We start from the raw sequence: 14,534 nt of genomic DNA, 5'->3' as shown, positions 1-14,534 counted from the left end.
CTGCAAATTTGTGTACACAAAGTCAATCCCTTACCCCTCTATAAAAGTGCAATGTTTCAAAAAGTTAAATGAATAGAAGATTGTTGAGGGGCAGAATAGATCTGGACAGGGAGAAGAAGTCTGGAGATAAATGTGAGATGTGAGGGACATATGCTTGTTTTGTTAAAATATTAAATGTTTGCTGTTGAAGAAAAAAATCCAAAATACTTAACGTTGTTGTTTTAGTTAAATAAAACAATTTAAATGTCTGTCTGGTGATGTTCTCCTCCTGATACAGCATAGCAAGAAAATCCTCCAAATATTAATGATTAACCTGTTGAATTGGAAATAGTTCACCTCCCAATGACTTCATAAATATCTGCTTCAATTACCTTTGGTAAATGAAATAGCCAAATAATCATTCATTTTCTGATATAGTTGTAAAACTAATCTGAAAAGTTTTCAAAATAAATCACTGTTTAAAAATGTATAGTGTATACCTTCTAAAAATGAAACCTACATCTATCTCTTGAATTGTGAAGAATATGTATTAAGGTTATAACGACCAACAAGAATGCATTTTATGTAGAAATCCATGATTAAATCGAGTCTTCCTGACTAATGATTTAAATCAATTTGATTTAAATCACATCCACCCTATTAATAACATGTCTAGGAATCATGCTGGAGTTCCAGTAACCCCCAGATTAAATGCATTTTTCTTTCATTGTCACTGTTTTTTTAAATACTTTGTGAATCTGTATAATTGGGTGAAGTAGGACAGTGAACTGAAAACATTCAGTGAATCTCCTAAATGTGTTCTCATGATATTTTCATAAAGAAAACAATTGCAATATTATCTTTCCCTTGCTGGAAAAAATGTTGTTTTTTCATTTTAAATATCTATGATTGGGATTTTTAAAAGCGCCTAAATGAGTTAGGCATCTAACTTCAATTTTTGTGGGAGCTGGTTGTCTTACTATCCTAGGCTCCTTTGAAATTCCCAGCCTAAAGAATAAAAAGTTGTTTAGAGGATCGTTGTGACATCAAATTGTCCTGCTATCATAAAGTCAAAATCTGCCAAGTATTAAGAATTTATTAAGGCTGGAAACACAACAGTGCAATAATGCATAGTGAGTGTAAGCAGAACTGGTGAGTACAGCAAACATTGCTAGCTGCATTTACTTCCAGGGAGTTTCTCTTTTCTTTGCTGTTCACAAAACTCTAATGTAACTTGTGGGACAATAATGTTCATAGAAAAAGCAGTAAGTAAGTATCAAACAATGTTTCCAGAAATCAAATTTTGTTTCCAACTTATGCTCATCCAGTCTGGAAGTAAAAGTAGTTCTCTACAACCTGTAACCAGTGAGATTTACCTACACAGGTTCAATTTCAAATATTAAATACTTGCAGCAAAGTTCTCATGTTATCTATAGGTCAAGAATTAGTCATAGAAATTATTTGACAAATAAATTTGAGAATCTACAGCTGCTGTCAACCTATTTATCATCAGAAGAGGTTGAATTTGCTGAATAAATTTTTCATTTTTAATTATTCATTCCACTCTAGTTATAAGTAAGCATTGTAAGAGAGTTGCCTATTTGTTTACATGACATTCTCTTTATTTTGGACATAATGTTAATCAACTCACCTTCATTGATTAAAGTTAGCGGTGGTATCCTGAAAGGACTTTTTGTAGGGGAAGTAGCTGGATCAGGTGGTGGCCTTATGTCTCTGTCTCTAGGATAACTTGGGTCCCTCTGTATCTCATTACCTCCCAAAAGGCTGGGAGTATAGTGCTGGCTGTTAGGAATGTGCTGTGGCACCACCTGAACAAGAGGAGGAGATCCGTCGGTGTCCTGTCGTGACAGTATCTGCAAGCACTGCTCTTCCAATAAAGAGATAATCACAGACTGATTATTTACAAGATCAGTTAGTGCTGCATATTTTATTTCAAGCTCCCTGTATCGTGTTGCCATCTTCAACATTTCTGTTGTAACATTGAGGATTTTGTTTTCCAGTTGGGAAAGCTCAAGTGAATTATCACGCTTTCGGATTATCTCATGCAAAAGCTGCATGTAGAGCTGAGTGACTCGGGAGTTCATGTTACGACTTTCTTTTCTCAGCAGTTTTACCTCATTCACAATATTTCCATCCACATCCACCACTAGCTGCAAGATATCAATCTCCCGCTTCTGCTTGGACAATACTTCCTTCAGGTTCTCTATGTCCATCCTTGTAATTTCATCTTTTCTATTATCTGCTCCTAGTCCTTTGGTGTTTACACAGATTGGCCCTGTTATTTTTTGTTCAGGAACCAAGAACGTATAACCACATTTTTTTCCTTCCTCTCCACCATCTGTTGAACGAGGGTGCCTCTTCGGGGATATTTTATTGAGTTTAGACTTTTCTGTGCAGTGTCCTGTAGACAGTAGTAGGAATAATAGCATACCTAAAGTCCATGTAGATATCTTCATTTTAAGATGAATGTGATGGCTTTCAGAAGACTAATCATTGGATAAATAGAAAGAAAGTTAATTAATCAGAATCCAGTTTTAAGGCCTTACTTTATATCATGCAACATCACGGAAGAGCACAAATTTTTACTTATGACACAAATACAACGGAGACATTAGATGTTGGCCAAACTCAGATTTTCTTACCATGTTAAATTTAATTATCACAAAATTACATATTTATTTGGACTTACACTGCATTGAACAACTTATCTCCTTTTTTGAAGCATCAAGACCTGAAAGATGTCAAACAGTAGACATGTTTTAGCATTAATTTGATTGAATACAATTTCAGAAAACAAGGTCCAGTGTATTCAGATAAAAGTAGTTATTTGATCATAAGCCTGGCTACATACATTTATAAATATTAAAATAAATAGGAAAATATTGTAATTACTTTTGTAGCCAAAAAAATATGTAAATCTTGATTTGGGCTTTCCAGAAAATCTGAGGTTGAAACAATTTTTGTAATTTGCAAAATATTAGCCTTAGTTCTATATATTTTTATAGTTATGTCTACAGCTAGATTTACAACTAGTGGCTTTGGAGATCTCCCTAACATGGTTGTCATAATTTTACTTTGAAAAAAATGTATTCAAGTAAATTTGGTTTGTAAGCAAAGGTAATGATAGGGTTAGCTGTGAGATCATATGCCCTGACCTGATGAAAATGTTATTCTTTTTTCATATATGAATGAAAACAAGTAAGTGATCTTTGTTTTTGTGAAACTAAATATTTAGAATGTAGTGTCTGGGATCATTTGATGTTTAATACTGACCACTACACACTAGGGAACGTTGAGTGCCTGCGAGCAGGGTCTACACGGGCCAGTTAGTGTGCAACATGTTGGTTCACTTAAGAATTCATACCCCTCTGGTGCACATTACTGCACCTTGTGGACAAGCCCATCATTTTAATGACAATTCTGATTAAACAGTTAATTAGCAAAGAATGTTTGCCTTTTGTGACTTTTTCTCCTAAAAGTTTGATTTCTACTCTGAGGTACAATAAAACAAACACACCTCAAAACTACAAATCATGATTGTAAAAAGCGGGGGGCGGAAGGGGAAAAGAACAACTTCCCACAAATTGTTCTGTACTTCAAATTATATTTTCTTCAGCAGGTTAATATTTACCTTTCACAAAACATGGTGGTTAATGGACTACATTCTGGTAGAAGTGAAGAAGCAATAGGAGTATTTGTTAAAGTTTTATGCATGCTTTTAGGTGTCCTAAAGAGTATTAAGGGATTTTTATTACCAATCATTTAAAAAAAAAGTCTTTAATAAACTGTCCTTTTTTCCTAACATCTTTATGATAAATTTGCCATTATTCCAGATAACTTGTAAAGAAGCAACCCATTAATCTGTAAAAATGTCAAACATGCTTTATCAGCTATAACTGTTACACTCTTTTAAACATATGACACGTTAAAATAATGCGTTTGCTTAAACTGTTATGTAGAGAAGTAAGAATATATTGAAAAATCTGAGGACTATTGATTAAATTTTCCCATTTCTCTTGTTTTGGTATTTGTTATAAATAGCGAGTGGTATTCAGACCCAGAATAAATTAACTATTTTTTATCATTATCTTCGGCTAATTGACTTGTGGAAAGGTGGTGGCTTTGGAGTTGATTCACTTTTGTCAGGGAGATTTCTCTCTCTCTCTCTCTCTCAGCTATGGGCGGAGCTGAAATTATTCTCTCTCTCTTCCTCAGCCTAATATTAGCAGATTGTACACAATACTGCACAATGGTCTCTGTGTGGCTTACGAAGAGCAGCAGAGTAAAACTGAGTAGAAGTTCATTGGTTTCATGCTGCACTTGCCACTTTTGCACAAACGCTTTGTGCAGAAGTATCAGCCCAGACACAATCCTCTTCAGGAGGGAAATTGGTGAGTACCCTATGGTACAGGGGTGGGTAACCCTTGGTACAATGGATACCCCACTCATCCCCATTTTCACTGGGCAGTCCCTAAATGGAAACAACTGTTCCGCACCCACAACAGGACTGGCAAAGTCCGGAGAGAGAAAGAGACAGAAATTCCTCACCTATAAAAAATGCCCTTTAGCCTAAAGGAAGGACACTGGGCTGGAATTCAGGTGGCCACAAGTTCTTGTCTGTCTTATGCTACTCACTGATGTTAGGGTTGTTGTCTAGCAAATAGCTGTGTAAACGACTGGTAAATTGTCAGGTTCCCTCTATGATCTGGTCCATATACAGGTTGTCTATTTCTTCTGTCAATTACTCTTTTAGCTTAAGTTGTAGAGCTCTGTGCTATGTATCTGAAGGTCTTGGTTTCAAAAAATATTGATGACTTATGCAGGAAAACATAATATGTGGTCATATAATTGAAAGGTCACAATGTATTTGAACAAGGTGTTAGAATTCAGGTTGCCTTTAGTCATCTTAATTCTGGTATTTCCTAATTTGTGAGTAATTGATTTTGCAAATTTCACATTTTTTAACATTTTCATATGATTTAACAATCAAGACCTTCAGTGTTTAACCAGAATGTTGAATATTTACATGGTTTTTCTGTTTTAGCCAGCAAGAAAGTATTATGGCATATATTTCTAGTCTTTTTTTATTGACTCACTAGACTGCCAGAGCTAAATGTTATTTTTCAAACAAATAGCCACTGTTAAAAGACAATTGTAGTGAAAATTTAATTGAAATAATGTAAATTTTTATATTCCTGCATATTTCACAATTTATACACAGTAACAAGTGATTGTCAATAACATTTAAACAGAAAATACACCATTTTAAATACTTTTTCCAGAAGCGGAACTTGTGTAGGTGTTTTGTTAAATATATAAATAACTGCTAAAGGTACACTGTCTGTGAAGTCAGTAGACAACAGCAACGTTTTTTGTCATGGCGTATTTCAGGACAAGTTATGGGGTAGTCCTAGTGAAAAGGACAAAAAGTCAGATAGGAAGAGTTATGCTACACTATAAATCACTCATTTGTGTAGTCTAATCCATATGAAGATAATCCCCTCCCTCACATGTGTAATTACTTAGCCAATTGTGCAATGCTTAGTGTTGGAAGTTCGAGGTAAACTTTTTCAGGTGAGTCGTGGTAAAAATATCAGAAATCAGAGCCATTTTCTGTAATATACTGTACTTCTCAACAGACCCTTGACCAATTGAACTAATCAAACTAAATTTGTAATCCCAGCCTGGCTCTCCTAACTCTCCTTAAAAATGAATGTTTATAACTGGGGTGAAGGAGACCTTAAAAATATGAACTCAATAAAAAACTATGTTCTGGTCCTTTGTTTTCACACAGACATTTCAAAAATAGTCTTGTAAATACTTTTTTAAAATATTAATATTATGGAATCCATGGTTGTCACAAAGACACAACCTAAGTAACAGTTTTAAAATTATTGAACAAATGGAAATAAAATTGGTATACTGTATCTTTTCTCTGAAATACAAGTAATATAATTTCTTAAAAGCAAATGTGCTGCAATAAAGCACCTAGTCATTCAGATATTCTGCTGTAGTCTACTTTTGTACATTCTTTTAATGAACTAATTAATATATATATTATATTAATATAATATATATATTAGTTCATTAAAAGAATATATATATTATATTAATATAATATATATATTAATTAGTTCATTAAAAGAATGTACAAAAGTAGACTACAGCAGAATATCTGAATGACTAGGTGCTTTATATGTCATATATATATATATATATATATGTCTCTATCCTGTATACACATATACATTACTCATCATATGAGTAAAGTTACAAACATACCTAAGTGTTTTTAGGAGTGGGCCATAGACATTCTGTCTGACCATAAGAGGAATTAAATGGTCTAAAATGGAATAACCATGACAACAGTTGCTCAAGCTGTGTCTTAGAACTCCAAAATTCTAAATTAAACAAATGTTTAAACCTTCTGCTGTGTGGACAGCTGGTCTGAAACTAAGATGTGCCTATAGACATGCAAAGATGAGTTCCTTCTGAGACACAGACTTCGTTGTTAACTTGTGTGCTGTCACAGAAGCTTCCAACTGTGAAAACTTTGGCTCCCCTACGTGTGTGGTATTCAGCAATTCAATACAGATGTTGACTGACACAGCTGGGGTTCCTAATAAGGTTGTAATAAAAAGTTCTTCATATGGCTCTGCATATTCACTCGCCAAATGGTAGAACCTTGTCCAAGCAGTGCCCATTAGAGTGCATGTGCGCCCCCTCCTTTCTGCTCCCCTCAGCCTTTCTGAACATTCTGAGGATGAGGCTATATAAGGGGACCCTGTAACACATCCCTCTGCCTGCACCGCTTCCCGCAGCCCCCATTGGCCTGGAGTGGCAAACCACAGCCGGTGGGAGCCACAATTGGCAAAACCTGCGGACGCAGCAGGTAAACAAACTGGCCCGGCCACCAGGGTGCTTACCCTGACGGGCCACATGACAAAGGTTGCTAATCCCTGGTCTATTGCCTCAATTCCTTCCAACCTCTGCACCAGACAGAAGTGAACTGCTTCAGTCTGTTTGGATTTGGGAATTTTCTTTATTGATAGTGCTTTTGGTAGCTTTTAGTTGTTAGTGTATAATTTAGTTTAAGTATAGCAATAAGTGGCAGTTTAGTATAGTGGGTAGGCTTGCTTCTGTGTAATGGTGGAGCCAAAGAAGAAGCCAGGGATTTCAGAGATGTGCTTCATACACAACTGTCTTCCTTGCATAGGATGACCACTTTAGATACCTGACATGCCTGGGCGAAGGTCATACTTCTGGGTGTTTATTTTCAGGACTTTCACATCCAGAGAGGCACAATGAACTGCAAGTGCTTCTACTTAAGGAAGTTCTAGCTGCTAAACCTTGTTTTGAATGATTGTTCAATCCAAAGTCCTCAGGCCAGTTTCTGCTTCTGTGGCTTCCTCTAGCAAGACTAAGCTTCTTAAAGGTTTCAGGTCATTCTGATCTTCACTGGTTCTGGCTCAGGATCCTTCTGTTAAAGCTGTCAAGGCTTCAGAGGCACTGTTGGTGGGAAAAGACCATCTGCCTGCTAAGGATCTTAGAGCCATGTCATCGGCTCCAGCTGTAGTGATTCCAAGGAAGAATGTGAGAGAGAAGACAGCCACTGTTAGCAGTGTCAGACCCGATACATCAGACTTATAGAATCCATTCTACTCCATGGCCTTTGCGGTTCCAATTCTGAAATCCAAGTTGGTTCTGGGTTTAGCTTTGAAGACCAGAGATGTGGAGCTGAGTATTTCTCCAGATCTGGTACTCTCCAGGTTTATGGGATTGGCTCTGTCCTCCACTCCTGTTCAGAGACCATCCTCTGATCCAAAGAGGTCTTTTACTGTGATGGCTGATATGCACCATTCCATGTCTGAATATTTCTCTGATCTGACTGAGGGGCAGTTGATAAGGAAGAGACAGGCTTCACCTACTCTGCAATCTGTATCCATTTCTCATGAAGAGAAGAGCAGAGGAGATTTAGTTTTTTCTCTGAATCTATCTATGCCACCTTGTCCTGAGACTCCTACAGAGTCATCAAGGAAGATCTTTTTCTCACCTTTTATTTCTCTTCGCGTTCCAGGTCTGATGCTGTAGCTGGTGCAGTCTGCAGTGGATCCAAGATTGGATCCTTATTTAGAAGAAGAATTAAGAGATCTGATTCATCCCAATTCATGTTTACTCAGCCAGGGTTCCCCGACTCCTTTGTTGCCCCTCCTAAAGGTATGTTTCCTTTTGTAAAGACTGGCAGTCCTGGACTCCACAGCCCTATTGTGTTCCACCAAAGGAATTTTTTAATCAGTCTTCTTATGGACTGGGAGACAAAGTTTCATCTGATAAGGATCCAATAGCTCAGAAATCTCTGGATCCGATTGCACTGGGACTGTCTTCAGCTCAGAAAGTTGTGCCTGATACACTATCTGAAGAGGAAGATGAGGAGAGAGCTCCTCTTTTTGAACCAGAACAAATGGATACTGACTTTGACCCCAATTTATCACCAGACGAACATGTGAGTGTGGCTTCTGCTTCTTCCCCTTCTGAACACATTTTACAGTTCTGTGACCTGATGGATCAGATGGCATCCACATTAAGCCTGCTTTTGGTGTCCGTGGAGGAAACCTCCCATATGGTATTCAACATTCTTTGGGCTACCTCAAGAAATAGGCTGTCATATCAATTCTGGTTGGTCCTTCACAGCCTGCTAAGACTGTTTGAACAACTCCTGCTTTTTGCCATACACTTTGTCCACTTTTCTGGAAAGAGGATCAGCTACCCTATGATGGGGTTTTCTTAGTTCCATACATATCCTGTGTCTAATTTGCTGATGATGGCTGCTGCCAATTAAGAGGCTTAGGTCCAGCCAAGCCCACTCCACTCCCGCTGACACAGAGGGAAAGAAGATTGATGCACTTGGGGGAGATTTTTTTTCCTGTCTGTTCTCTAAGTATTAGGATGGCTAGTTATCAGGCGGTGATGATCTATTATCAGTTCTGTCCATGAGAAAAGATGGCTGTGTTTGTCCAAGATGATAAAAGAAGGCACATGAATGCTATTTTCACAGCAGGACAATGTGACAAAGTATGGTCTAATGGCTTTGTTTGATGCTTTGGACTTTTCCACCAAAGCATTGGCATCCACAGTTACCTTGAGGAGCATGCTTGGCTGCATTCTTCTTCCCTTGTTGTGAACACAAGAATTAAAGTGGAAGATCTCCCCTTTGAAGGCGATGGTCTTTTCTGCAACAAAACAACTGAACTATTGGAAAAACTGAAGGAAACTAGATCCACTGCACAGTCACTGGGTCTTTAGCCCTATGTTAGGAGTCCTTCTATGCCTTCTTTCTGCTCTCAGACAGTTTTACCTTCATTCTCTTCAAGTCACAGCTGTCAGCAGTACTGTCAGCAAGCTACATCTTCATCCCAGAGTCGGCATAAAAAAGAGGTCTGAAGATCCAGACGTAGGATGAAACAACCTGCTCCCTCCTCTTTGTCTTAATTGAATGCCAGGCATTGGTTTTGATGTTAGGATTGAGAGTTATGGACCAATCAGCAAGCATCTATCCTTTCCTTTATTTGGAGACAGGCTATCCTGATTCATCAACAAATGGAGACTTATTACATAGGACAAGTGGGTCCTAGAAATTATAGAGAAGGGCTGTGTCATTCAGTTCAGAAAAATTACCCCCTTTCAATTTCCCTTCTCCTATCCTTTTCAGGGAACCTTCTCACAAGGCTATTCTACTTTTGGAAGTACAAAAGTTGCTCCTGATGTGAACTATCAAGAAGATACCCAAACATCTGTAGGGTCAGGGGTTTTATGCAAGGTACTTCCCAGTAGAGAAGAAAGGGGGGTGTTTCCATCCAATTTTAGATTTAAGAAAATTGAACAGATACATTTAGAATATTTGATTTCTTATGTTAACTCAGCCTCCATTATACCCTCACTTGCAATTATGAATTGGTTCTCAACTCTCAATTTAAAGGATGCATATTTTCAGATTTCTGTCCAACAGTCATCAAAAATATCTTCATTTCATAGTAGCACAATGGTATTTCCAATAAGTCCTTCCCTTTGAGCTGTCCACTGTGCAAAGAATCTTTACTAAGTGCCTTACTCTGGTAGCAGCACATCTTAGGAAATATAGTATTTTTGTTTACTCATATTTGGTTGATTGGTTGTTGAAGGCTGCTGCATGCAAGGGTCTCTTTCTTTACATCAGGGTTATAACCTCCCTCCTTTTGGATCTGGGTCTGCTTCTGAATGTCAAAAAAATTGAATCCCTGTCCAACCCAGAGAATTCTTTTAATAGGTTCTGTGTTGGACTTGGTAGTAGGGAAAGCTTTTCTCCCAGAGGACAGTTTTCTGAAAATAGTGCAGTCTGTTTTGGAAACATGAACTTGTCAAACCCAGAAAGTGATCTGTCTGGGTCTCATTGGTTGCATGGCATGGCTACTACCACTTATGTAATTCTGTTTGCTGACCCCAGAATGAGGTTGATGCAGCACTGGATATCTCAAGCCTAGAAACACAATCTAGACAGACTTCGGATTTTGTCACCATGCCTCAAGATGTTCTAAATTTGTTGAGGAGGTGGATGGACAGATCAAATGTTCTCAGAGATGATCTGTTCAATCCCCCTTCACCAGTAGTCACCATAACATCAGATCTTTAAACAATAGATGGGGAGCACATTTAGGTCTTCTTACAATTCATGTATACTGGACTTTTCAGAAAACCAGCTTGCTTATAAATGTGTTGGAGTGAACAACCCTTCAATTGGCTCTCAAATATTTCCTTCCTCATATAGAGGGGAAGGTTGTTCAGGTATAGTGATGGACAATGCAACTGTGATGTGCTACATCTAACAAACAAGGAGGTGCTTACGCTTTCCAATTATGTGCCAAAGCAGTCAAATTATGGGACCGGTCTATCTGGTGGCCCTGTATTTAGCAAGGTAGGGCAATGTGCTGGTAGATAGTCTCAGCAGGGACAGTTCTCAGATGCACAAGTGGTCCCTAAAGGTCCAAAATAGTGCAAGACATTTTCTCCAGCTGGGGTTGCCCCTACATAGACCAGTTTGCTACAAGGTTCAGCCAAAATTGTTCTCTCTCCTGTTTAAAGGTAGAAAGAGACAGTCATTCCACTTCGCATGTTGTCTTTCTGCATTAGGGAATGGGGCCTTCTGTATACTTTCCCCTGCCCCTTTCCATTAATTCAGAAAGCAGCACAGAAGATTTGTCGGGTCAGAGCAGCATGAATTTTGCTGATTGGTCCAGCTTGACCAAGCCAACATTGATTTGCTTCAGCTGTCAGACAGGGTTTGCATACATCTCCCTCTGTCTCCAGATCTCTTGTTCCAGCAACAAGGCCAATTCCATTATCTAGATCCTCAGCCTCTTAATTTGGCTATTGGACTTTGATTAATCTTGAACAGCCCTGTTCATTAGTGCAGAATGTACTGCTCAGTTCTAGAAAAGTGTCTGCTAGACAGTGTTACTTTTTAAATGGTCTAGATTTGTTGCTTGGATGCAGGAAAATATGATTCTCTAGTCCAGCTTTATTCCCTGTATTTTGGAGTATTTAATGGACTTAAAATCTGAAGAGTTGTCCAGTTGTTCTTTAAAAATTCACCTGGCAGCTGTCTCAACTTAACCATATTTTTGTTGATGGTAGCTTGCTTTTTGTGCATAGTATAACTTAAAAGTTTATGAAGGGGTTATCTAACATGAAATCCCCTTCTGAACACTTAGCAGAGTATTCATTCTTTTATTTATAAAACAATATTCATTATTCATCATCCAGAAGGGTGAGCAAATTGCATGTCCTAATGGTTGATCAGCCATTTACAATTTTTCATAAAGTTAAGGCAGTTCTTAGACCTGATCCCACATTTTTACCCAAAATGATTTCATATTAATCAAAAAACTAAATTTACCAGTATTTTTCCCAAATCCATGTCCTAATAAAGGGAAATGTGTTACCTGCTTCAGATTCTAGAAGGGTTCTTGCATATTATTTAAATAGAACTAAGAGTTTTAGGAAATCATCTACATTGGTTTTGTTTCTTCTGTCAAGAATCATGAGAGTCACTCTGATCAGATTATTTCCAGATGGTTTAAACAATGCATCATTGAATGTTACAAGTTAGCAGAAATTCCTGTGCCTATTGTTGTAGGGCCTCAGTCTACTAGAGCATTTCTTGTTTGTGTTAAACATGTTGCTATTGGAGAAATTTGCAAGCTTGCTACTTGGAAGTCAGTACATACATACGTGCTCTCAATGTAGCTTTGAAGGGTGATGCCAAATTTGGCAGAGCATTGCCTCGGTCATTATTTAATTAGTTCTTCAAGTGATTGCTCATGTGTATTCCACAGTAGGTGTGCGTGCTTGTTCGTTCAGTGTATGTGACCTGTAGTTAGTACCCGATTAGTTCTAGTTTAATTTAGCTAGTGTGCCCGGGCTGGGGCATGCCCTGTGCCCTGGGTTTTAAGTGGTGAGACACTTGTAGGTGCCCGATGCCAGTGAGTGATCTGCACACAGACAGTTTACGTTGTTTGGGTGAAACTCATCTCAGCAATCGCTGTAAGATTTGTAAGTCGTTTAAGCCTTGGACCAAGAGAGAGAGACATTAGGCTCCAGACTATCTTCATTGAGTTGGCATTGACCCCAACTCCGACACGCCACTCCGAGTCACCACCGGATACCATGATGTCGGTGCCCAGCGACCCCCTGACACCATCTACTAGTCGGCACCACTCCCCGTCCGTGGGGCACACCAAGAAGGCTAAGAAGAGGCCTTCTCTGCCGTGGCACCGGAGTAAATCTGGGGCAAAGACTAGACCCGTATTGGGCAGTCCTTGATCCCTATCAGCCTCTAGGCCTCCGACTCAAGTTGAGTGGAGTAGCCTGTCCCAGTCGGAGCAGGCTTCCCCGGATGTCCGGAGGCCCTGCAGGCGGCCCGGGACATCATGTCAATGCCAGTACTGGGGCGCTGCCAATGTTGGTCCCACGCTCCAGAGGCAAGCTGTTGCTGGGATCTCTGCAGTCGCCCTCGGTCGAGGGAACGTTCCGAATGCCATTTGCCGCTCAGTGACTGTTCCATGCGTAGTCCACATAGGTCGCCATTGACGCCCACCTGGTTGTCAGGCTGGGTTCCATCCAACCGAGACTCCAGGCACTGCTCCGCGTTGAGGAGCGAACGCCAGTGGGACCGAGGCAGAGCCGCTGAAGGTCCTCCTCATCTCGGAGGGGCTATCATAGCCAGTCGCAACACAAACGTTAACGCCATTCCCGTTCATCGTCTCGCTCCAGGACCCTGCCACGGCACTGTTCCCACAGCCCCAGGAGTAGATCGCCGGTGAGTCACCATCGCGGATCTGCCCCTCAGAGCTGATTGCCAAGCAGCTGTTACGAACGCTACCGGTCTTCCACGTAGAGGTTGCGGTCTCGGGGTCAGCACCGCTCCTCTCGGTCCAGGGACAGTGTCAGGTTGTAGGTCAGCCCGGCCTACCTTCGTAGCCATCCATTGATGGGTCAGACCAGCCAGGCCAAATAGCCCACTCCCCCGGTGCCACAGCAGGTGCAGTGGCGCTGGGCCCTGTGGCCGGCGCAACGGTACCAATGAGCACTGTGGCCCCCGACGCAGCCCCCGGTGGGGGTTTGCTTGGTATCCGGAGCCTCAGAAGGGCCATTGGCCTCCCTCTCCTGGCCTCCAAGGAAGGAGTCAGTGGGACATACATCCTTGACACCGTGCCCAGAGACCGACCAGGTGGTGGATCCTCCAGTGCTGGTGGACATGCAAAGTACGGTGCTGGCCTCCTCGCCCTCCCACGATGAGGCAATTGCGGCCCCTCCGTCCCACAGGAGGACTCGAAGGCCCACCAAGAACTATTAAAAAGAGTGGCATCAAGCCTCAACCTCCAGGAAGAGGAGGTGGAGGAGCCCTCGGATTCCCTGTTTAACGTACTGTCCCTCTCAGTACCGGGCAGCGTGGCCTTGCCTCTCCACGAAGGGGTGGCAAAAATTTCAAATGCCCTGTGGCAAACCCCAGCCTCATTGGTCCCCATCTCTAAGAGAGTGGAACACAAGTATTTTGTGCCCACCAAGGGACATGAATACCTATACACCCACTCTGCCCCTAACTCCCTGGTGGTCGAGTCAGTCAACCACAGGGAGCAGCAGGGCCAACCAGCCCCTACTCCGAAAAACAAAGATTCAAGGTGGCTGGACTCACTTGGAGGGAAAATTTATTCATTCTCGAGCTTCCAGTTACAGGTGGCAGACCATCAGGCTCTCCTGGGCCGGTATGAGTTCAACCTGTGGGGCTCTTTGCTCAAGTTCGAGGACTCCCTCCAGGAGCATGACAGGAAGGAGTTCAAAGAGCTGGTGGAGGAGGGTACAGTGACTGCCAGGGCAACCATGCAGGCAGTGTCCAATGCGATGGAGACGGCTGCACGGTCCACGGCCTCCACGGTGTCCATGAGAAAGGTGTTGTGGCTCCTGCTCTCTGGGCTGTCTAGTGAGATGCAGACCTTGCAGGA

The 14,534-nt window shown here is 40.8% G+C and overlaps 2 protein-coding genes across 4 annotated transcripts in view; one reads left to right on the top strand and one right to left on the bottom strand.

Annotated features, from left to right (window-relative positions):
- Nucleotides 1-14,534, top strand: part of RALGPS2 (Ral GEF with PH domain and SH3 binding motif 2) — a 298,932-nt gene that overhangs the window by 182,858 nt on the left and 101,540 nt on the right. The gene's annotated exons all lie outside the window — the stretch shown is intronic.
- The window catches only part of ANGPTL1 (angiopoietin like 1), a 44,840-nt gene that overhangs the window by 22,082 nt on the left and 8,224 nt on the right, over nucleotides 1-14,534 (bottom strand). Inside the window, exon 2 of the mRNA XM_045028275.1 lies at nucleotides 1,631-2,486. Coding sequence (XP_044884210.1) covers nucleotides 1,631-2,456 — 826 coding nt within the window. The 5' untranslated portion in view covers nucleotides 2,457-2,486. The remainder of the gene's footprint in view (nucleotides 1-1,630; nucleotides 2,487-14,534) is intronic.

The sequence above is a fragment of the Mauremys mutica genome, chromosome 8 (genome assembly GCF_020497125.1).
Source record: "Mauremys mutica isolate MM-2020 ecotype Southern chromosome 8, ASM2049712v1, whole genome shotgun sequence".
NCBI lineage: Eukaryota > Metazoa > Chordata > Testudines > Geoemydidae > Mauremys > Mauremys mutica.
The sequence above is the reverse complement of the archived record's forward strand: the minus strand, read 5'-3'. Positions and strand labels throughout refer to the sequence as shown.